We start from the raw sequence: 23,714 nt of genomic DNA on the forward strand, positions 1-23,714 counted from the left end.
GTTACAAGATTCGTAGGGCAGAGATGTGGTTTGCGCTGCTATTGCTCCTCTTCCATTAGCTTGTGAATTCTCTACTGTCTTTAGAGGTGCTCCACGAAATCTCATCTCAGCTGTCCTATTTCTAGGAAGGAAGCAACCGTCAAACTTTCAGAGGGTGAAGATTGAGGGTTGTGTTCTGCATACCTGTAGAGAGTTGTATGCCGCAAATTAATCTGATAAAATCAATGGGTTCTTATGTCACATCAGCTTCTGTTCAGAGTAGAATAACAAAATCTGGCCCTTGCAGAATGTGAGTGTAAAAAACTTGCATATTATAGTATGATGATCTCTTCTTTATATAATCCTAACAGTCTGGCTTTAGTTTTGAGGAAACGATATGTATGATTACATACAAAATTTCTTCCAGAAATACAGAAACAGAAGTTTCTGCTTCATTTTTATTATGTGTTATTTCTACTTCAATAAAAAATACTTTAAAGTCTTTGTTGCTTTTATCCTTTGTCTACTGTTAATCCTTTGTCCTTTTACCATTTCCTGACAAACTTTAATTGAGCATTCTCCAATTTTTCTTTCCACCTGAAGTTCATAAGTTTAGACTCTCTATTAACCTAATCTCAGAAAAAACCCCTCATGGACCTATCCTGACATTTTCTTACTAGTTTCTTTTTTATGTCCTCCACAGTGAGGATATTTCAGTTTCTTTTACCTCATTTATATTGTTACCTGGAGTTTTTTGGTCTTACCTTGCAGGTAGTACACGATTATTAAGAAATCCTTCTTTCTCCCTGCTGTCTGTATGTTTTCCTTCTGAAGTTTGCCTTTGGTTGTCTCCTCCCTTTGCTAATAATTCCTCTGTGCTTCACGGTACCAACTGTCTTCTTTGCTCAAACTGTTTCAGTGAATAATGTCATGAACTTACACCAAGAAATTGTTCCCAGATGGTTTGCAAGAGAGCCTGAGCACCTCTTTTAAAGTTCCATGGGGCATGGCTTCTGCATACCCTAAACGAACCTTCTTGCTTGCAAACATCCTATTTTATCTTGTCTCTCTTCAAAAAACACATTTGCAAAAGTGTTTCTGCAAGCTTGAGATAGCTTGAGGGGGCAGGCTGCTATCTCAGTCTCTTAACAGCCTCTTAGGATCAGTCCCTCAGGGGACAAGAGAATCAGCATGAGGGCCAGCATTGCTGTTTTACAGAGTAACAGATTATTGTGCATTCTAGGTGTGAACATCAACTAGTCAAAGTTCCTTGTGATTGAAAAACAACAACAACAACAAAACCAAAAAAACAACAAAAAAAGAAAAAAAACCCAAACTCTCAAAACTGACCTACCCCAATGGCAGTGATTACATGCATTTCTCATCTATCTTTTTTATAGCTGGCTGGCCTATGCCAGCTATAAAAAAAGGCATTTTTTTAATTAGGAATTGTACTATGATAATCTAAGTAATTTTTTAGTACTTTGATAGCTTTTTAGATAGTATTTTATTTTCCTTATTGGGTTTGTTTTAGCTTGGAAATAGGCATAATTGCCTGAATCTACTTGCATTCAGAGAGTATAGGTCCAGTTTGCTGGCAATTATGTGCTGTTCAGCACCTGTAGTATCTGAATGTCGTTATCTATATTGGAGAAGTTATAAATTCAGGAAGATAAATGTGAGGCAGAATTATAAATACTGGAAAACTAGTTCCACAGTACTACTTAGTATTCTGGTGGGCTAGGCCAACCCAAACCTCTGTAATGTTAGGTGTTAATTGCTTATTCAGGCTGCACTGTACACTTTATTTGACTAAAAAGGTTTTCTGGGCAGCACAAGAATCATGTGTCACAGGGCAAACTAATGTGGTTTTTTTTGTTGCTGTTAACTGCAAATAAATGTCTGCAATGCATTCCTATATTAACCAGATTAAAGAAAAACATCCCCAGCTAGTATGTAGATTGTTCCAAAGCAATATTAAGTAATTTTGATAGAAAAATATATATTGGTGTGCATTAGCTGAGTACCAGCCTTCAACACTGAGAGTAGAAAGAATACCATGATTAGACTGTGTAAATGCTTCAGGGTTCCTACAATTTGTAATTCCTTTTAGGACACTGTAAAATATAAAGGGTCAATCTTAACAGTTCTTCTTGGCTTATTTGTTGGGGTAGTAAATCCATTTATTATGGTGGAGCAATGGTGATTTACTCCAGTGAAGCAACTTGTTCCACAAGTCCAAGACTTTGTTACTTCTAGACATAGTTAACAGAAGCTAATTTTGAATATTGAAGTACTTTTGAAACAGGATGTAATAATTGTGAGCTCAGTTTTTTGAAGGTGTCTCAACAACCAAAAAATAAGTAATTTGTTATAATACACTTTTTGCACCTGCTACACATGGATATGATCATTCAACAATTAATCTCATTGCTTGCTGATCTATTTTATTTTTTAATCCTTGAATTTGCCAAAGCACCATGAAAATACACAGTAGGAAATCTGCAACATTGATCTGACTCACTGAGAATGTTTTAACTCACCTCTGACTTGTCTCTGCTGGGATAGTCTATTCTGTACTCAGCTACAACCTGTTCATTGAGATGTTAGCATTGGTGGCTTCCATCTATAACTTCTGTCAGAGAAAGAAAGTGTTTTCTCTAGAGGTATTTTAATATTCATCTTGTTGGATAGAATCCAGATTCAGATTAATGAGTTAGGAATTCCACTTAATATGGAATAATTAATGTCCCAGCAGCAGAAAAAGAAGTAAAAATTGAAATATCAGCTTGATTTAAATCACAAATTGAAGACAGTGATGTTTGTGTTTTTAATATTTCTGAACATAGTGTTGTGAGAAAAAGCAGATCTGGAACCTGTGGACCGTCTACAAGATTAAGACTCTATGCAAAGCATGCTTTAGATTATTCTATTAAAAAAAAAGGCTTTTACTAATTTCAAGGTGTTTTTCACAATTAATTTATGTTTAGATAATAATTCAGCTTATTCTACCCAGCAACCAAGGTTAATATGTGAAGATTGCATGATCAACACGAATTAGTTAAAATCAGGTTTATCTTAGCAATCTTCATTGACTGCCTTTTAATAGAAATGTCTCATGACTTTAAGTATATCATTATATAATATTGACAGGACTTGTGCATTTAGTGAATGGGTATTCAAGGTTTCTTTTTGTTCTTCTTATTTAGTGTAGCTTTAGTCTTCACCTGATGTATATCTTTCCAATCCTGTCAGGAGTACAAAATTTATCTTTATCATTTTGTCTCTTCTTCCTTTGCTCCTTGCCCACCTCTTTCCTTCCATTCCAGCCTACACAAGTGTAAACCCTGCTTGTCCTTTTTCTTTGTCCTTGCCCATCTTGGCCATTGGCTCATGTTCATCACCCCTTCTGCCATTCCCTTCTACCTCCCTGGTTATTGTCATGCTCTGCCTGCAGCATTTGAGACTTTGCTGAAACACAGATGGCAATTAATCTCCCTGAGTTCATCCACAAAGAATCAAATTTTATTTTAAAGAAAGGCAATCTCCATTTCACAAGGCCTATATTTTATTATCTATTATAATTTCATTGGAAAATCAAAGTTTATATGAAATTTATTAGATGCTGCAGAATAATTTAATACCAACACTATCTTCAAAATTATATATATATACACAAAATGTTACTGTTGTAATACGTTCTCTTTAAATACAGCACACACTAAATGTAGTTGTATTGCAATAGAATTCTATCTGACTTTTAAAGAGGTAGTTGAATGATTGTTTCATAATTTTTGTTTATATTATTACTCTTTGCATTATACAAGATCCTTTCTCCTTGGAGTAAGTCTGACTATTCCATCTCATGTAGTCTAATCTTTAGAGATTTTAGTACTTCTCTGTGTAGAGAGTGCATGAGGAAGAAATTGATTTCTATATTTGGCTAGTGTATAGCTACATATATTCTTGCCTTGTGAAAGGAAGGCTTAAGTGAAAGTTATTCCTTTAGCTACACATAAGGCTGAGGAAAAAGCAGAGATCTTTTAGTACACTTTTTGATACAAGCAGCTCAGTGAGAGGCTCAGCACGGATGGTTTAAAGGGCTGTTGCAAGGGCTGAAATAGTCTCTGGACTTCCCCAAAGTCTTAATCTCTTTAGGGCAATGATAGCTTGTAATTTCTACAGCACTGAGCACACAGAGGTCTGTGAGAGGAGCTGCTGCTGGCAGAACTCCCATACTTCAGCCACTGGTGGAGGTCACAAGTTTGTAAGATGTATAATGTAGGAGTTGGAAGAGGTTTTATGGAATAATCACAAAGTTGCCGCCTGTTTCTTGTAAGTTTATTTTCATCAATGATGACAAGATAGGTTCAAAACATAATTTTCCTGTTAAAACAGTGTTCCACTGGCTGAATTACTATAAAATTAAGGAAATGGAATTTTTACAATGTAATCAGCAATTACATGTATTAAAATAAATTTCAGCTTTGCATCATCTAATACTGTCTATAGCATTAAATATATTTCACCATTTTTGAATAGTTCGTGTATCTATTCCATACAGATGTCAACTTACCCTAGTTTTCACTTGAGTATGAAAGAAAAAGTGATGTAGAAAAAAGCTGAGAGGGCTTTGTTATTGGAATGCTAGGGAAAAACGTATCCTGTCTCATTCCCAGAACCCTTCAGTTATCACCTTCTGAAAAAATGCTACGATAAGTGCCAAAACCATTCATTTATAATAATTCTCCCACCCCCAATCAGGTCATAAGTTTAACTGGATTTTTATGACACTAATGTAAGCTTAAGAGGCATTCAGTGAAGTTGTAGACACAGTCATACCTCTGAAATATCAACTGTAAACTTGAATCTGACTTAGAATCTCTTGAAAACAATCCAAACTCAAAGAAATTTTAATGGGTTTTGAGCTTAGTTATTGTACATGTAAAGCATGTATTGAGAGTTATCTTTTGGGTGATGATAAAAAGTGTGATCCTAAAGAAATGTTATCATTAAATATTTCTTTTCATAACAATAAAAGTATTAATCTCTATGTCTTGAGAAACATCCAGTTTGGGTAGTTGTTTGATGCATGTCAAAATTAATCTTGCAGATCCTAATGAATGGGTCTCTGCCTTATTTTTTGTCCTACTTTCTTATGAGCTGTTGCTATCTTGACCTGGACAATATGACTGGAACTTATTAAGGTCTTAAATCTGCATATTACCATTTTCTAAAGAGCTGCACAACTCCTGCTGTGCCATATTGATAAACTGGAAGCTTACTGTGGCTAGTTTTTTAGAGAAGTCCAAGTAGGAAACATTAAAACCTGCTAATCCAAGGCAATGGTCACTAGGAATGTTTCCAAGTTTAGACAAAACACTTAGAGCAGAGAGGTGCTCTCAAACATCTTTTCACAAACCCTGGTCATGAAAGAACTTTTAGGAGGCAGAGTCTCCTTGAGCCACTGTGGAGCTTTTACACAGTGCTGGGCAGGACAACCACATGACAACCCAGGTAATCTCCTCCATAATAAATTGAGCATTCTAGGGCTCTGCATGTTATGCTGTAAGCCATCCTTCCATTTCTTGGGCTTTGGGTCTGTGAAATGATGTTTTTAAAGCCTCATTATAGAAGAACACCAGGTGATCTGACCTTATTACTTTCATAATAACATGTTTCTGGTTTGAAGTTAGGGATCTCTCTTGAAGACTTTATTATTCTGTTTCAGACGCTTTGGAGAATAAGTGGAAAAATAATAACGAAGAGAAGATAGTGTAGATTGGCATTGCAACTTGAGAACTACTTGTACGTGTAGAGAGGTTTATTGAAGATTGTGACAAAATATCTTTTCTATAACCTAAATGCTGGATACAATGTGCTACAGGAAATGTGTCAGATTCTTGTTTCCTTTCTCTTTTCTTTTTTTCCTTCCCACTTTATTTAAAGGAAAATAAAATGAAAATTAACTGACTTCTAAATTATTCTGACAAGTTGTGCTCTTACACACATAGATCTATTTTTTGCATTTTATTAAATTAAATGGCCCAGTGTTTCTTATATCAATGTTATTTTATTTGAAAGTTCACTCCTGTCCTCAGCTTCAGCTGTCATTATAGCACATCAGCACTTAAGCTGACTTCAGTGTAGAAACTTTGAGGCTTAGTGGGTCTGATTATCTCACCCTGAAATTTCAGAGTCAGCTTTAAATATTTATGCAGATAAATAATTGTTGCTCTTCCTATACAGGATTGACATCTTCAAGTACGTGATATATGGTGTAGCAGCTGCATTCTTTGTATATGGCATTTTGCTGATGGTGGAGGGATTCTTTACAACCGGTGCCATCAAGGATCTCTATGGGGATTTTAAAATCACCACTTGTGGCAGATGTGTCAGTGCCTGGGTAAGTAGTTAAGAAAGCTTTTGTATTATGACAATTTCAACATGTTTTATATATTTGTAGTGCCTTGTGATGTTTATTTTTTGTTTTCTGTTTCTTTAATATTTTCTGATACTTCAGTTTAGTGGTTAGAAATCATAGCAAAGGAGAATAGAGTGTTAGAAATGGTTATCACTAGGAGCAATTAATTCCACCAGCTGAATGCGAAAGCTTATTCCCTCAGCAACATAAGCTGTTTAGGACAGGACTAAAAGTGTGTAATGCCTTCAGCTTTACTGGGCAAGAAATATTTTTCTTACTAATATTTTCACTGTTATTTTAGACATGTTCCCTGTTCCTCTTTGGGACAAACTGAGACCTGTCACCAGGTTTTGTTTTGTTTCTAATTGGCAAACAGTCCATTATTTACTCCTATGTTATCTCTGCTGTGGAGAGACCACTCATGACACTGGAAAACCTAGATTCAAAAAATTCTGATTTCTACTGGGCCTTAAGTGGAGATTTGTCATATTAAAATTGCTGGCTGCTTGAACTGGGATTATTTTAAGGTCTCTGTTCAATATCAGGTAAGTAATTAACTTTTTTGGTATTTGACTCTTCTGCATCTAAGGTAAGAGGCCTGGACACTTGGTAGCTGTTGGAGTTGGATAGTTCTGCAAACACTATCAGTATCAACAAATCATATTTTCTGATGGAAAATGAATGATGAAATACAGCCAAGTAGATCTGGGTGTGAGGATACACTTAATATTATACAATATTTACAATAAATCACATATAAAATAATAGCCAAAGGGGGGTTTCCCATTGTACCCTACTACAAATGTCAATGTTTATTAAACTGGAATACAGACTAAGAACAAATATAGGCAATAGAGAATATCTTCAAGTAACACTAAAGAGTATCAGAACTAGTATTTTGGGTATTCTGACATTTAAGGCTAAACTGAACACAGATAAACTACACATTGGAGATTGGAGAATACAGCACGTATGCCATCCCTACATAGATGTAACATGCTCCACAGTAATGCTGCTTTTTAATCCTTTTTTTTTTAGTTCCTGTCAAATGTCATTGTATGATTTTGACACTTCAACTAAGAATTGTTTTAAAGCCTTTAAATAAATATATAAATAAAGACTGCAAACATTTTAAAGAAAGAGCAGTCATTGCTTAAACCAACACTGCTTTCATCTGCTGGAAAGAAATCTCTAATCTATATTCACCGAGAACCTACTAAGCTAGTTCAAATTCTGTACAGAATAGCAATTTCTTCAGAACATTGTTTTTAATTTACAGCTCCCATAAATGCCTGTCCTCAGTATTGCAGCAAAGCAATGCTGCATCCTCCCACAGTTTTGATGCCCTTGCAGTATAAACTGTAATGCTGTAGTACGTGTCTAGAAGAAACGAACAGTTAAGCATCTGTTCTATGGTTATTATTAATAATTCATTAAATTAATTCCTTCAGCATTTTACTTTCCTCATCAGTAATTTGTAATGTTTGTGTTTTACTTTAAGAAACCTTGCGGTGATATACATTGTGAAGCTAAGTTTAAGGCTGTATATTACAGCTAAAATAAACCATCAATTATTTTGAGTTAAATGCATTGTTGTTATTCTTGAAGTTAGTGGAAGTTTTTTCTTTTCCCTGGAAACAAAAAAAAGTCTGCAGTTTGATTGCTTGTCTTATCCTGATGATATATCAGTAAGATTGCTATAAAAATGTCTGGAGCTATTTGGGGTTATTATTCTGGCTTTTGCTTATGTGCTTTAGAGGTTTGAGACCAAGACAGAATATACAGCATTTTTTGTCAATTAAAACTTGATACACTATTTGACTAGTTTATTTTGATTATCTCGTATTTAAAATTCTTAAGGGTGAATAACAGATTACATTTAAAAAAAAATTTGGAATTAGAAAATACTTCAGTCCAACAGTGATATGTTTGTAATTTATTCAGTTCTTTAAATCATGCAATGATATGAAGGAATAAGTTCTAAGTAAGTACAACAAAAAGATGACTGGAGAGGTAAATCAAACCTAATCAGTATCCTTGTATATCAAGCCCAGTTTGTTCTATTGCTATGCAAATTTGCTGTAATAATTTTTGTTACGTACAGTTGCCAAGATGAGATAATGCTATTGGAGAGGATTGGCAGACTACATGTTGCAAGAAAGCTTCCTTGTATAAAATATTGAGATAGCAGTTTTGTAAATATTAAAATCTAAGCTGTCAAAGAATAAACAGTTGGTTTCTTTTAGCAATACCTTAATACTAACAGAAATGTACACACAGGATATTTGTTTTGAAAAATTACTCCTCATTAATATTTTGCACGAGCATATTTATTATGTGTGACTAAACCTATTAGGAAAATGGAGGAAAAAAGCAACAAAAAATTTCAAGGAGGAAAAGCTTAACTTTGTATGGACAAGCTGTATTTCTCACTGGAAATCTGAAAAATAACATCATTTTTTTTCTTTTTTTTATCAAAATGTTCTTTGAAAAACAGGCTTCTAAGAGCTCTGAAAACCAACATCTACAGAAACTTTTCATGTGCCTGTCCTGACCTCGCTCCTTCCCTGTAACTGGCTCACTTTCTAGCTTTACATGGGCAAAAGGAATTTTTTTTGCCTGAAGTAATGGGAGAAGAAATAGCTCAACCTAACCTTTCCAGTGCTTGTATTGTTGATTAATCAGCCTACATAAGCATTCAGAGGCTTAACATCCAAGTCATGCCAGTGCTGCTGTGCAGTGTACCCTCTCAGATCTGAGAGAGGGCCTGTGAAAGTGACAGTGAGGAGTCTCATTGGCAGCATTTTCAGAATTAATTTACTGTGAAAAGTAAAAACAAAAGCAATATAACAATGCCAGTCACATTCAAGGGGGGATGGATGTCGTTTTTGTCTTCATTTTTCAATGCCTGAACATGCTTTTAGAAAATTAAATAAACATTTATGTATAATGGTGCTGCAGCATGATTAGTGAAGAATGGGAGACAGGCCTGAAGCCAACTGTGACACCATATATTTGTGATTTAATACCCTTCCTATTTATATTCAGCTAGCTTGATCACGGAAAGCCTCATTTATACCTTGTTTTAGAAAGTCTGCTTACAGAGTCAATAAAAAAATGAACAAACAAACACAAATGAGGCTTTTTTCCTCATTTTATGCCATGAAATGGGAAAGCAGTTCTTTTTATTTCATCAAACATTGGATAAAGATTTCATCCTGGCAGTTGTATTTCTATTCTTTGTATCTTACCTTTTACAAGAAACATGTTCAGGCTCTAGAGAAACATATTTTATATTCCAGGGTGCACTGACTAATATATCTTCTGTATCTTTAGTATTTAGGAGCCTTTTATTTTAGGGAGCAAAAGGGATTTTTCTGCCTTAGAAAATTATTTTGGCTACCTGAATACCTATGTGCTATTTGACCCATGCTTCCTGAGTGCTTAAACAAAAACTTGAACCTTCCAAAATATTTCCAGATTTTATTTTGCGAGAAAAACCAGGGAAGCTTCACAAATGTTTTGAAAAACCATCTGTAAAGGATGAACTTGGCACTTCATCTTGCCTTTACCAGACCAGTTATTCTAGAGGCAGCGAAACTGCATCATATTGACATCTGATACTTTGTGTAACAGGAGTTCACTGCAGGCTCAGCTGGCTTTCCCACCCAGAACAGATGTATCATTTATGAATGCTAGAAATGAAGCTCTCATTTCTGAAAATCAGATACCATATCTGGATATTCTGGTGGCAAAATGCTGAGCTGACAGACAGAGAGGCCTTCCTTCTGATTGAAATACTGCTGTATCGGAGGAAAGCAGAATGCTTCATGCCACTGCTTCTTCATTTATGAGAAGTAAAGGACCTTCTCTCCAACACAGCAGATGTACTTATGGGTCTAGAATTCGTTAATCCAATCTTAAATAAGGAAAGCCTCTAACAAAACTCTTGTCCCTATACATGTTTCCCAACTAGTGAAAGCCATAAGTAATTTCAGACACTGACATGGGAAATGGGGAAGGTGACATTCATATGGTGGTCTGACCTTTCAGACTGCATAGTTAAAAACCAGAATCCTGAATTATTGCCACAAATGACCCAGAAGGTCATTGATGGAGAAGTTAATTTCAGAGGGATTATATTGTGACACAGACGTATTCCACCTAACTAGGAATGTCACTAAGATTGCCAAGAGAAGGGCCTATGCTCCTTCAGTAGTTAGAGGAGAGGGAGGGTTGGAGACTTCCTCAGATGAGCTGAACTTTTCTGTGAGTGACTGTCCTATTTTCTGCAAAGAGAATAACCCTCAAGTCTTTTAAGTTAGGTCCTTTATATTAAGCACTTCAGTCAACTGTCTAAATCTAGTAGGATGCATCTTGCTTGGCCCCTTTAATTGGAGTTTAGGTGAATAACATTTGCGATCTAAACGCTGCTGGAGTTAGTAAATAAAATAAGTTTCTGGAAGTCATCTTATCTCTGGATACTAAACAAGTGTTTAAATTTTTTGAGAGGACTGGGTTCCTTGTAATCTTTTGTGCTTGTTCTTGAAATAGGAAGGTCAAGCCCTAGCAATACTTCAGAACTCAGCTGAGTGGTTAAGAGAATCTCTTCTCTTTATGCCATTACTCTCCCAACTACATTGTTAATATACACACGGTTTCTTGAAGTGAAAGAAGAATGCAAGTTGTGGGGTTTTTTTCTATTTGTTATACTTCTAGAAATCTTTTGCAGTGAGCTCAGAAATTATTTTGTTATATATTTCTAGATGCTGACTGTACTTTTGGTCTGTCTTATTTCTTTAATCTTTCCAGGTTGTTTTGTTTTTCTTTATTTTATACTTCCAGATTTTCTCACTCAGAGATGTCACACTTAAAAAAGTCATTCTTTTGACTGACCATTCCTCTTCTCGCATAACTTACCATGTGTTTTATACACAGCCCTTTTGTTGACTGCAGTGTTCATTGCTTCCTTTAACAGAGGAGTGTACCAAACATTATAATGTGCCTTGCCAGTAGCTTCTCAGCTTTTCTTGGTCTTGCTGCTCACTGATAGAATTTTTATAATTGGTGATAAACTGGACAAAATATTTTTGCTTCAGGTTGTGCTGAAAGTGTGCCTTTCACATTGATGACAGATTTTTTCCTTGGCATGTAAACTCGGTCAATAAGTAGGTTTTTTAATGAAACTATTTTCTGAAAATGTGCTGTCATACGTTTCCAAAGTGTGCTTGACTGTGGTAGCTGTTACACTTTCTCCATGGGCTTTATCTTTCTATTATGAGCCATCATAAATTGTTCAAGATGATAGCTTTATTTTCCCCTAGGTTCAGATAATCCTTCTCAGTTTTAACTTGAATGCTCATCAGCTGATCAGCATTTTTCCCTGAACCTTGTTCTTACCTGGCTGCCTTATTCTTTTTCACTGCATCTAGACATCTTAGTCTTTTTATAGTTGTTTAAGCCTGTGAATGTCAGTGACATTATCATAAATTCACAATTTTATGGTCAAAGATATGTCCTTTACCAACTCCCAATGCTTTCTAGACTGCTTGTTTTTCAGTTCTCCCACTTAAAGTTACTATCCCCCAAACCCACAGAAACCATATACAGCTTTTTGTTCTTCTTATAATCTGCAACTTCTTATTGAAGTCTTATATCTTCATAGTTACCATTGTAAATGTTTTTTTGGTATTGCTTGCCCAGGACAAAGGAAGGAAACTTGTAAATTTATCCCTTCACTGCTTGTGGATCCTTTTATTTGCATATGATGATTAGCATTCAAGTTAAGCTGGTTAGATTTAGCAAACCAGAGTATCAATACTTCTTTTAGCTGAAGAGCTTTAACATTTAAGGTCACATTTTTAGAATCCCCTGGCTGATTAGAAGCCATGTTATTGACCTTCACTCCTTGGCAAGACAGCAAATGAGAAAGGAAAGCCCCTACCCCTTGATTCTCTCATAGGCTTTTCAAGCCCCATTAAGAAGAAATGAGGAAAGAACACACGTTCTTGTTTTTGATAGCCAAGCATTCATTTTGACTGACACATCTGTTTAGAGAAGTTATAAGAGTATTATTTCTGCTTTCGAGTTTAAGCTTCACTGTCTTGTTCCCAAGTATAGACCATACAAACTTCCTGAACAAAAATTGCACTCTTGGCAATGCGAAAAATGTAAACAATCTGTATAGTGCAGTCTTTTCCCAGATGGGTGTTATCTTTTTCTGTGTATAGAAAACTTGTCATCACTAAAAACCATTAGAGTATGGATCAGGATTTTATAAATAGGTTATCAGCAATTTGGAGGCAAAATACCTGGAAAATTTACTAATGGAACCTGTCTACATTGGCAGGGAGTGGGTCATGATGGAACTGATTGTTTTTCATATTTTATGTCTTTGAATTGAATAGTTACGTGGCATGAACAAAGTCTGAAGAACCCATGAAGCAGCAGTATTTAATGAAGATAGCTACTCAATTTTTTAAAAAAGCAGTTTCAAAACCAGATTATTTGTCTGTAATCATGTTTAAATACAAACCCAATAGCTTAGCTATATTCCCTGAGAATACCTCAAAGTGTTAGAAACACCACCAAAAAGAAAAACAAAAGGAAGGGAAAAACTTTGAGAATGTGAAAATATAAGCATTTACATTTTGAGAAAAAGTAATTCCTGTCTGGAAGATTGTAAAATTAAATAGGAAATTCTGCTGCTTTTAAATGGCAGATAATATCCAATGCTCTCTGTAGGACTTCAGAAGCCTGTTGGACTACAAAAATTGTCTTGCCTGAAGGACATATAAAATAATTAATGCTAACAACTTTAAGCAGCACAGTGCTACAAAACCATATACATCCTAAAGAAGATTCTGAAATAAAAAAAATTAATAAATTAATATAATTGGTTTATAAGGAAGTACCAAAAAGATAAATTATAAAATCTTCAGGCAGAACCTAGTCTTGCATCAATGCAAAGCCATCTTCTTCAAATGGACTATGTTCTGATACTGGATTTGGTTACAAAGCAGTTTCAAAAAATGAATCAATTTGTTAGAGAATCTCCTTTTCGTATTTCTGATGCAGCTGTGGAAATCTCCTCCCCCACTGCTACCAGTAAATCAATTCAGAGTAAATCAGAAAGTAAACCAGCTTTTTGTAGGTATCTAAATAGTTACAAAGCAATTGACATAATGCGTAGAATATTTCAACCTTGAAATACACATTTAAAGGAAAATTTAGAAAAATGTATGTGCAGATGAAAAGCAGAAAGTAACAGTGAGAACTGTTTTTATTTTTTCAAAATCAGTTTTTCATCTATCTAAAATTTCTGTAGAAGAAAATGTTTAAAAAAACCCAAACAAAACAGTTCCATAAAATGGATGCTTCAAAATTTAAAAATTTCAGGGAGTTAATAATTTTCTGGTAATAGTTTTTTAACAATTTAAGGAATATCACATTAGCTAGTATTTAGTATATGGATGAATTGCCATTAGGCAAACCTGAGAAGTCTGTCCCACTATGAAGAGAAATTTGGACCAATATTGGCTTTTTTTTTTTTTTTTTCCTCTTGAAGCGGTTGACTTGAATGCAAGCCAAGAAGAATCAACCATGTGACACTAATAGCATAGCATGAAATGTATCCATGTTTCAACAAGACTCTTGGAGCCATGCCTGGCAATATAATATGTCAGAGAGAGAAAGAGGATGAACATGTTTTGCAGAGACAATAATACATGTCCAACAAGTGATTGTTACCAATGAGAGTGATATTTCAGACCAAGTGGAAAAGACTTTGTAGTGTATATTTTCTGTGATTTATAGTACATTTAGTGGTAATATCAGAACATCAGACTCTTTCTTCCAGCAGCATTATATGTAAAATGAGATAAGTTGAAATAATTTTGCTTCATCTTTTAATTCTGTTCAGGAATGAGGCATGAATGTAGGAGATGCTCGTTAGCACAGAAATGAGAACATTAGAGGAGGGCATTTGGTTGTGAGCTACTTAACAGTCCTTCATAAACATATTTAGATTTCATACTGTGTGTAAGAAGAGGGTGTATGGATACAAAGAGAGGTTGGCCAGGGTGGCAAAGGATGGTCTGTAACATACTAAGCATTGATATATCAATGACTTTAAAGACATCTGTGTAATTTTTTCAATTTCTGATTTATTTAGATTTAAATAATTGGCAACTGCAATTAATAATTTAAAAGGAATATGTAAATGTGTTTATGCAGAATGTGCGCAGGGTAAGGAGACGGTAGCATTAACTCAGAGGAATTTCTCCTAGGAAAAATGGACAAGACTGAGGCAGAAGGCCCTAAAGCCAAAGGTCATTTATTAATTTAAAGCTGGGCAAAGTGCTAAAGCTAAAATAAGTTTTATTAGTATTGAAACCTAATCTGTAGACAATTGAAAGTCAATGTGACATTAGAGAGACAGGGCAGTTGAGGAAGAAATTGAAAAGATCTTCCTGTTCATGCTTCTGACTTGCCATCAAATGACACACAGGTCCTTGTTCTGATGTGTGATTGGGAAACTGCCCCCAGAACCAGGACTACACAACACACTGTGGAGGTCGGGTGCCTCTTAGTATTCCAGTTAGAGACAGCCAGGCTAACCCTGGGCTTATCTTCAGGTGATGTCCTGCCCTGACAGGGTTTCATAGTGAATCGTAATAGTGAATTATGAATTCAATAGTGAATCCTGCCTTTTGGCAGGATGGAGGTACGTGGTCTCTGTAGATACAGTTTTGATCTCTGGCAAAAACTGTCAAAGAGAGGTTTTGAGACTGTGAAGCAGTTTGGAAGGAACCTCTTCAATCATCAAGCTAAAAGTAAATAATGAACTTTTGTGCGTGTATCACAGAATAATAAATCTAAATGAGATATAAACACAGCAAGGTGTATGTCTTTCATAACTCTCTGAGTTGAGAGCTCATGTCAGGGAGTTCATATAAAATAAGTATATGAGTAAATTGATAGGAAGTATAAATGTAAGTACTGAATGGTTTGGAACAAAGATAAAATTACATGGCAACATGAGGTTTCTGGAGTTAAGTTTTATTCAGGCACTTCTGAATTTGTTGCTATTTTTCTATATTATTTCTTTGTAGTAAGCAGCAGTGCCCTCATACAATAAAATGGCTGGGGTTTACTTTGTTTCCATTTCAATCCATCTCTCTGTAGTAACAGTACCTTTCAGATACAATTTCACTGCCTCTGTCCCTAGGGTCACTGAAGCAATCATACAATGTTTCTTCAGGGGTAATAAAATATTTATAACAAAACTAAAACAAGAACAGTGTTTGAGATTCAATGAAAGTGCTTTCATGGGACAAGTACCCATAAATTTTAAAAAGAAAGCAGTACCTGTAATCTTGATCTTATTAAAATATATAGGATTTGGGTAATGTTTTCAGTGGAAACAGGATTTCAGCCAGCTATGACCACTGTGAAAGCTGTTGTGCTGTATACGTACCATTTCAGAACATACTCTGAAATCTCTACTTCCTGACATTGATCTGTGCAACAGATTTTATAAAAAAATCTTTCCAGAAGGGTTGATGGTTTGCTTTCTTTGATGATTTGTGATTCAGGAAAGCCATTACTGGCAATGAAAAGCTTATAAAATCTGGCAAGAGAGTTTTACCAGCCATGGTGTTGGTACAAGAAATTAACTGCTACAAAGGTTAAAGATTTGTTTTGTTCAAATAATTATTTCCTTTAGCTATTCTTTCCTACAGTGAACTGAGTATCAATTAGTGAACTTTTATCTTCATGATTTGGTAGATGAATTTCACTATCACTTCCAGTTTGGTTTGGATTTATGTGTTTGACTTCTTACAGTGAAAATTGAACTGATCAGAGAAAGTAATTTTCACTACCAACGCGATACATAGCATACTAAAGAATGAACTGTGATACCTCTTTAAGATGCTGTACTGCTATTTCATAAATCTTTGGCTTGTCACGTAGCAGAATGGTACTTCAAAGGAGAAAGATCCCTTTGAATCTCAGGAGATTGAGTTCTGAATTTAATTCCTGGAGTGAATAGGCTCCTTAAGCATTTCTTGTAAGGTCTCTAGAGCAAAGAGGGAAGATTGTAATAGCAGATAAAATTATCTAAAAAAATACTTTAGCCCTTCACCTTTGGTTTAAAAAAAATAATTCACAATTTCATTCCATTATAACAAGAATTTATAAGCTAACACCTCCCATTGCTAGAAACTAAAAACTTGTTGTGCAAGGTTAACCTTTTGCTTTTTACTGCCCCTACAGCAGAAAGTATATTATTGCCCAGATCACATTTTTGTGATTTGCTTCACTGATACCAGTGATAGCAGCTTCCAGGGATAACTCATAACTACCAAGTGATTTAACATTAAGTTTTGCATTTTAGTTATTTTTACATGAAACAAGTGAATTTTCTCCCCCCCCCCAAGTTCTTGGTGTTATAACATGAATTTGGGCATATCATTGGCCACTGGCTCTTCAGTCAAAAGTGACTGAAAGAGGAAAAATAAAGTTCTTCCTTTTCTAAAATATGTTTTGAAAATGAAATCAGCATTTGAGTCACTTTTTCTGAGCTATTCAATGAAACAGATTCATGTTTTTCAAAGAGAATACCATCCATAAACAAGCAGTCAATTCTCTCTAAGAAAGCAGCTCTTGTGACTCCCAGCAGCTATCATCTGACAGGTTTCTCCTGCTCTTATTCTATGCCTAAGGCAGATTTTTTTTTAGAGGCTAATAAGCTCTGGTTTTAACCCTCTTGCTATACCAATGCTTTGTATTATCTTAGTACAGATTTTTAAGCAAGCTTCTTAAGCAAACAAGGCTACAGAGAGTTTCATCCCTACTACATATCAGAAAATAAAAAGATATTAAATAGGAATTGTAATGCTCATAGTAAGGCTGATCTTTTTCCTCCATTTGGTGGTAATCACAGAATAGGAAGATTCCTGAATCTGTGTGGAGCCCAGTCTTAAAAACAGTTCCGACAGTTCAATAATATAACTAATATCAAAGATTCAGTTCTCCATTAAATCATTATGCATGTACTACACTGAGAGATGTACTAAATTTATTAAATATTTAGTTCAGAAATTCTAGAAAAAGGTTCAAAAATAAGGCCTCAGGCTTACCTGTTTTTGGCAAACTCATGGAATATGAGCTAGGAGGCTCATTTTACTTTTAAAATACTTCCAGAATATAGTAAACTGAGAATTTAAAGGCTGTTCCGAGAACACACAGAGAGCCTTCTTTATTTCTTGCTCCTGCTTTAGAAAATTTGAGTACAACTCTTTAGCTTGATAGTAAATTAAGATCAGACGTAGCATTTTAGTTGGGAATTCATAGCCCTGAAGTGAATCCACATTTCCAAGTAATTTTCCAAGTAATTTTCCAAGTAATTATTTGTAAATGAGTGCCTGGGGTTGAACCAGATGTTGTCTCATTAGCTTTAACACTGTAATATGGAGAGAAAAAAAAGGAAAACAATAAAGGAACAATAATGAAAAAATAAATGGAGTGTGTACAGAACAGTATTTACTTGTATTGACTATTTTCTCTGCAATAGGTGACATAGAATTTCCATTATATAAAGCAACTGATGCACAGATAAGTCTACTGTAACATTCAAGGTTGTATATTTATTATAGAATTTGCTATCACTTTCTCTTTTTTTTTTTCAGTTGTTTTTCTAGTAAGTGTGGTTTTGGGAAAATTTGGAAAGGAAGACAGCCATTTGCTGCATGAATACATTTTCAAAAATCTTTAAACATAAATTAGATACATCAATTTCCCCTTTAAATTAGTTTGGTGTTAAGGGAAAAGTTAAAATGGTTCATAACTTACAAACCGGCAGGAAAAGCTGAATTGTTGAGTACTAAATAAAGAAAAGGGTAGAAAGCAGATACCCAAATTATTAAGCAGAAAACTTCTATTCCTTTTTCCATTTTATCTTTTACTTTCCTGCATCTTCTGGTAATTTTTTTTAGTGCTATAAATTCTCCAGCTTTTCAAACTACTGCTGAAAGACTTATCTACCTAGGGACAAGCAGGAAAATTAATGTGAATTGAATTTTAAAGTGGATTAATTAAACTACATTAAATCCCTATGTAAATACACTTTCTCAGAATTAAAATGGCTTTTATTTAATATTCTTTGGAAGTGAGTTAAAGTAAATCAAATTAAGGTCTCTTTAATATTGCTTAAGAATGTCCATCCCATAACATCAAAGTAATAAAACTACCTCACCTAAATTCAAACCTTTTGTTGTTTTGGATTGCTCTTCCTGATGAGGTCCACATGGACAAGACACCCCTCTAACAATTTTTACCACCATTTACAACCCTTTTGAGTCTGACCTCATTTGATTTCCATAACTAAAATCTATATTTATACTAGGCTTTTTTTCCTTTATCACATGATGTGAAAGATCTTACATTAAAAAAAGAACTGGAAAATGTCTTCCATTTTCTCCTTATTTATTCTTTAAGGTTTAATTTTAAGCAGATTGTGGACCAGCTTATTCAGCTTTCAAAAATAGCTCTCATTTCTTATTCTCAGAGTCAATGTTTTTCTGTGGTAAGCAGCTAGAAAAATGTTAGTGTGCTGAATTTTTTTTGTTTCAGTAATGTGTTTAGATTCATCAGCATTTCTGAAGCCATCAAATCTTGGGGCTATTTGGATTCAACATTTAGAGGCTGACTTATCTTCCACATTTAACCATGTAGCATCTTCATATCCTTTGCATAGCATAAAATGAAAAGGTAATTTGTTATTGATGAATGTGTCTGCTAGTTGTCTCAGGTTAGCAGCAGAGTAGTAATGTAGCATGCCTACGTGTTTGCAGAAGCTGGGTGTGCCAGTGTAACTACCAGCCCTAAGGGCAAGTAGAGTTCAGTTCCTCCTACAATCAGCTTGCTATACTCTTGAGGCTCATGGATAAAAAAAGAAAATGTGTAGCCTTTGGAGCACACATGTTGCAAAGCATGTAATTTAATGCGTTCCTTATTAACAGAGGTAAGCACCCTAGTTTGTTCTGAATGACTAATTCCCTTTTATGTAACCCCAAATATGTCTAAATACAGTAACAAAATGACATTTATATTGTCTCATTGGTTCAATACAAAATGGATTTGCCAGTGAGATTCTGTGGCAGCCATCGATAATGACTCATTTCTATCAAGTCCCAGATTTTAAAAGCAAAAGCAAGCAAAGCCTATAGTATTTAATTCTAATTTTTTACATCATGACTGATAGTGGAAAAAAACAACCATGTGGCCTTTTGCCTTAACTATGGAGTAATGGTGATGGGAGAGAGGGAGAGACAGGCTTCACAAAACACTCAGCTGTCTGTACTTCAGATGTGGCGCTTTGCATCAATCACAGGCCCAAGAGTGACAGTAATGTGAAGTAAGCTTGCACTTCTGGAAGCATAACTGCTTGTTCTTCAGAAACGTGTTAGTGCTCTGTCACTCACTTTGACCAGACCATGAATTGATTACCAGACCAAAACTGTAGTTAAAATAAGGACAGAAACAGACAAAACCATTTGTAGGTTTCAACAAACGCATTTGTTACTTCTCTGTGGTTCCTTTTTTGCAATGGAGTATCAGTTAAGTTCTGACTTACCACTGGTTTTGTTTTTCCTTCTTTTACTGCAGTTTATTATGCTGACATACATCTTTATGTTGGCCTGGCTTGGTGTTACAGCTTTCACTTCTCTGCCTGTTTACATGTACTTCAATCTGTGGACCATTTGCCGAAATGCCACCGTAGTGGATGGAGCTAATCTCTGCTTGGATCTTCGCCAGTATGGTATGTGAATGAAAAGCACTAAATATAAAGCAAAATGTCACAAAAGAAAGCATCACTTTGCTTTGCTTCTGTGTATCTGAACTGTTTCACTTCAGATTTGTTTCTGAAACCAATTTCAGAATTGTTTCTGAAACAATTGTTACGTATCTCTTTCTATCCTTTTACCCACTAGTCAAGGCAGTATATTAGAGATGCACTGCATTTCCAGGCCTGACAAAATTGAATCAACATTGTCCATCTTCCCAGAGTACTGAGAATTTAGCTTGGAGATTCTGTTTACCTGCTCCTTTTGGAATTGCTGGAACTTGTCTAAAATGCTTAATTAGTCCTTTATCTGGAGAATGACTCTTTAAGCTTGTGGTAGGACACTGATTAGGAGATGTGAGATCCTAGGTTATCACCTGCCTCTGCAGAGGTGAATTGGGACAGGACAAGATTCATTGCTTGCAAAAATTTTTATGACAATACAAATGGTAACACTCTAAGAGGCTGGTGGACAGAGAGAGTAAGGCTAAAGCCTGAACTGTGGAGGATAGAATAAAGTGGGGATATACACATACATGTGTTTTGAGGGGATAGGAAACTTGGACAAAAGGTGGTTTGGAATCTTAGAAAGTTTGAGAATTCTTGCTTTGGTGATGATAATTCAATTCCTTTCTGCCACAAGACTGATTTGAATCTAGATATCCTGGCCTTGATGGTTTCTCATCCCACAGAGCTTTGGGTATAATCATGTTCTCATCAGGCAGTTCCTTAAGTCTTTCTTTTGTTGCCTTGGCCTAATATAAAATAGCAATATATTTTAAATGGTGATTTTGAGATATAAAAATTGCTGTATTGCTTAGGAACGAAACAGTTGGTTCATATTAAACATTTGACTTAACCTGAAACAAAATATTTCACATTATTGTTTTCATGAGGGGGGAAAAAACCCCACCTTTTTTTAGTTTATGGATTCACACACAACCCTGCCCCAGCATGACAAGTAAGTTGAGAAAGCAATTATCTGTACAGATTTCAAGAGTATTAATTCTTTTTCTATGACCTTTTATTTTGCTAATATTCATGCCTCTTTTTTTGTTATTAATTCTATTTAAAATGTGCATAGAACACTAACATATTAAATGTGTATTCTGTGAATGTACCTGTTTCCTGTAAATTCAGTGTAAAACTCACTGATTGCTAATAGGAAAGAACAGTGCCATTTTTCATGATAACTGAGTTATAGCAGTTTTCTTCAAGCTAGTCTTTGATTTAGTATCTTGACATTAGCTAAAGGAAACAATGTAGCAGATTCTAGTTATTCTTGCTGATAGAGAAACTATTATTACAATGAAGTATACATTTGAGTAATGCTTTTGTATAACTTGTAAAAGAAGCTTTGTACCAGATCGTGTCTGAAAACAATGTACAGTACATTTCTCCACATGAGGGTAGGGAATGTTTGTGAACAACATGATAAGAGTATATACTGGTTGCAAATAATTTTTCTTGTGTTTTGATTGTGCTGCTCAAAATCTGGAATGAAGGTATTTTAAAAAATGGCTGAAAAATTATTATCTGCATGTTTCCTACTAGGGCTTTTACTAAATAGAATGGTTTGGATTGGAAAGGACCTTAAAGATCACCTAGTTCCAACCGCCCTACCAGGGGCAGGGACACCCTTGACTAGACCAGGTTGCTCAAAGCCCCATCCAACCTGGCCTTGAACACTTCCAGGGATGGGGCATCCACAACTTCTCTGGGCCACCTGTTCCAGTGCCTCACCACTTTCACAGTAAAGAATTTCTTCCTTATATCTAATCTAAATCTACCCTCTTCCAGTTTAAAGCCACTACCCCTTGTCCCATTACTACATGCCTTTGCAAAAAGTCCCTCCCCATCTTATAGACACCCTGTAGGTACTGGAAGGCTGCTATAAGGTCTCCCCGGAGCCTTCTCTTCTCCAGGCTGAACAACCCCAACTCGCAGCCTCTCCTCATACAGCAGGTGCTCCAGCCCCTTGATCATCAACAAAAAAACCTGATTTTCCTGTTAAAAACAGTTCTGCAAAACAGTTAAGAATGTGTATTTCTTAGCTCTTCTGGCTCATATGAAGTAATATGCTATGTACTTGGAATACTAAATACTGTGAATATCTATTCTGCTCCAGGTATTGTAACTATTGGAGAGGAAAAGAAGGTTTGCACCACATCAGAAAGTTTCATCAAGATGTGTGACTCTAATGAGGTGAATAAATCTGATAATATTTTTGGCAAATCTGTAATATATGTTATAGCTGGAAGTAAATTATGTGTGTTTTCTTCTTACTCTTTATGTTCTAATCCTAGCTATGGTGATGAAATAAAAACCCAGTGGAAAATACAGTCAGCAAGTACCTTTCCTAGTCTTTTACTGCATACCAAATTTAGTCAGTGCAATTTCTCCAGCTATTTGTTTTCTAAATACACTTGTATTTTATTTTTTCAAGAATTCCATTGTCATATATTTTTACTGAGATGTTTTTGAAAGCTAATGCACCTGATGCGCAATGAGTAGGTCTATATAATGAATCAGTGTTTGAAGATCTTATGATTACTGTTGTGACAGGAGAGTAAAGACTTCAAATGGATTTGACCAAATCTTGCAGTGTGTTAGGAGAATAACTCCTAGTACATTTTTCTTTGTAGTTTTTCCCTTAGGCAAAGGCCACCTATTTCAGTGCAGCTGAGGCTTCTGATTTGGTTTTTAAACAATCAGGGATGAAGACAGGATGAACAAATTTACATCTACCTAACAAGAAAAGAGGCTAAAATTTTGAGAGCTAAAACTCTGAAGTCAGACGGTGCTTTGCTAAATGTGTCACTGGGTCTTCCTATGTTTGAATAAATCCTTTGAGAGTGAAGGTACACAATCTGCCTTCATACCAAAACCATCTAAGAAAGTGCAACCCTTGCTGTGTAGTCAACACTCAGTGGCTGCTGTGTAAACCAGATCACTGAAATTAAAACCAAATGTAATCATTTGGTTTGGGGTGGGTTGAGGAAGGTGGTTAACTTGGATTATTTAAGTAACCTGGTTTATATTATATCACCATGAACAAATTTTATTGGCAAATTTGTGAGGGAAGTAAATCAATATGTGAGGATGGAAAGCTACAGCTAATGAAAGGAAACAGGGTTTTGTTAGGCTGTCTCTGCCACTAGAGAAATGACCACAAACAATTGTAGATCTGGTAAAGTAGTATTGTAAAAAAAAAAAAAAAAAAAAAAAAAGAAAAAGAAAAAGAAAAAGAAAAAAAAAGTGCTGGATAGTTTCTTTTTAAATAATTTGCTTTGTTAATATTTTATGATTTAAATACAATGTTTTTAAATAGAAGTATGCTTCATCCCTGATATGAGTATTGTAACAAAACCAGCACAAGCACAATGTCATGTAGTGATGTCAGTCTTTTGGAAAAAGTATTAGTAATCATTACTTTTGTAGAAGGGTGGCACCAGGGAGGTA

The 23,714-nt window shown here is 35.2% G+C and overlaps 1 protein-coding gene across 1 annotated transcript in view; it reads left to right on the top strand.

Annotated features, from left to right (window-relative positions):
* Positions 1-23,714, top strand: part of GPM6A (glycoprotein M6A) — a 127,111-nt gene that overhangs the window by 94,256 nt on the left and 9,141 nt on the right. Inside the window, exons 3-5 of the mRNA XM_049796053.1 lie at positions 6,229-6,385; positions 20,075-20,228; positions 22,381-22,457. Of these exons, the coding sequence (XP_049652010.1) occupies positions 6,229-6,385; positions 20,075-20,228; positions 22,381-22,457 (388 nt within the window). The remainder of the gene's footprint in view (positions 1-6,228; positions 6,386-20,074; positions 20,229-22,380; positions 22,458-23,714) is intronic.

The sequence above is a fragment of the Accipiter gentilis genome, chromosome 3, assembly GCF_929443795.1.
Source record: "Accipiter gentilis chromosome 3, bAccGen1.1, whole genome shotgun sequence".
Lineage (NCBI taxonomy): Eukaryota > Metazoa > Chordata > Aves > Accipitriformes > Accipitridae > Astur > Astur gentilis.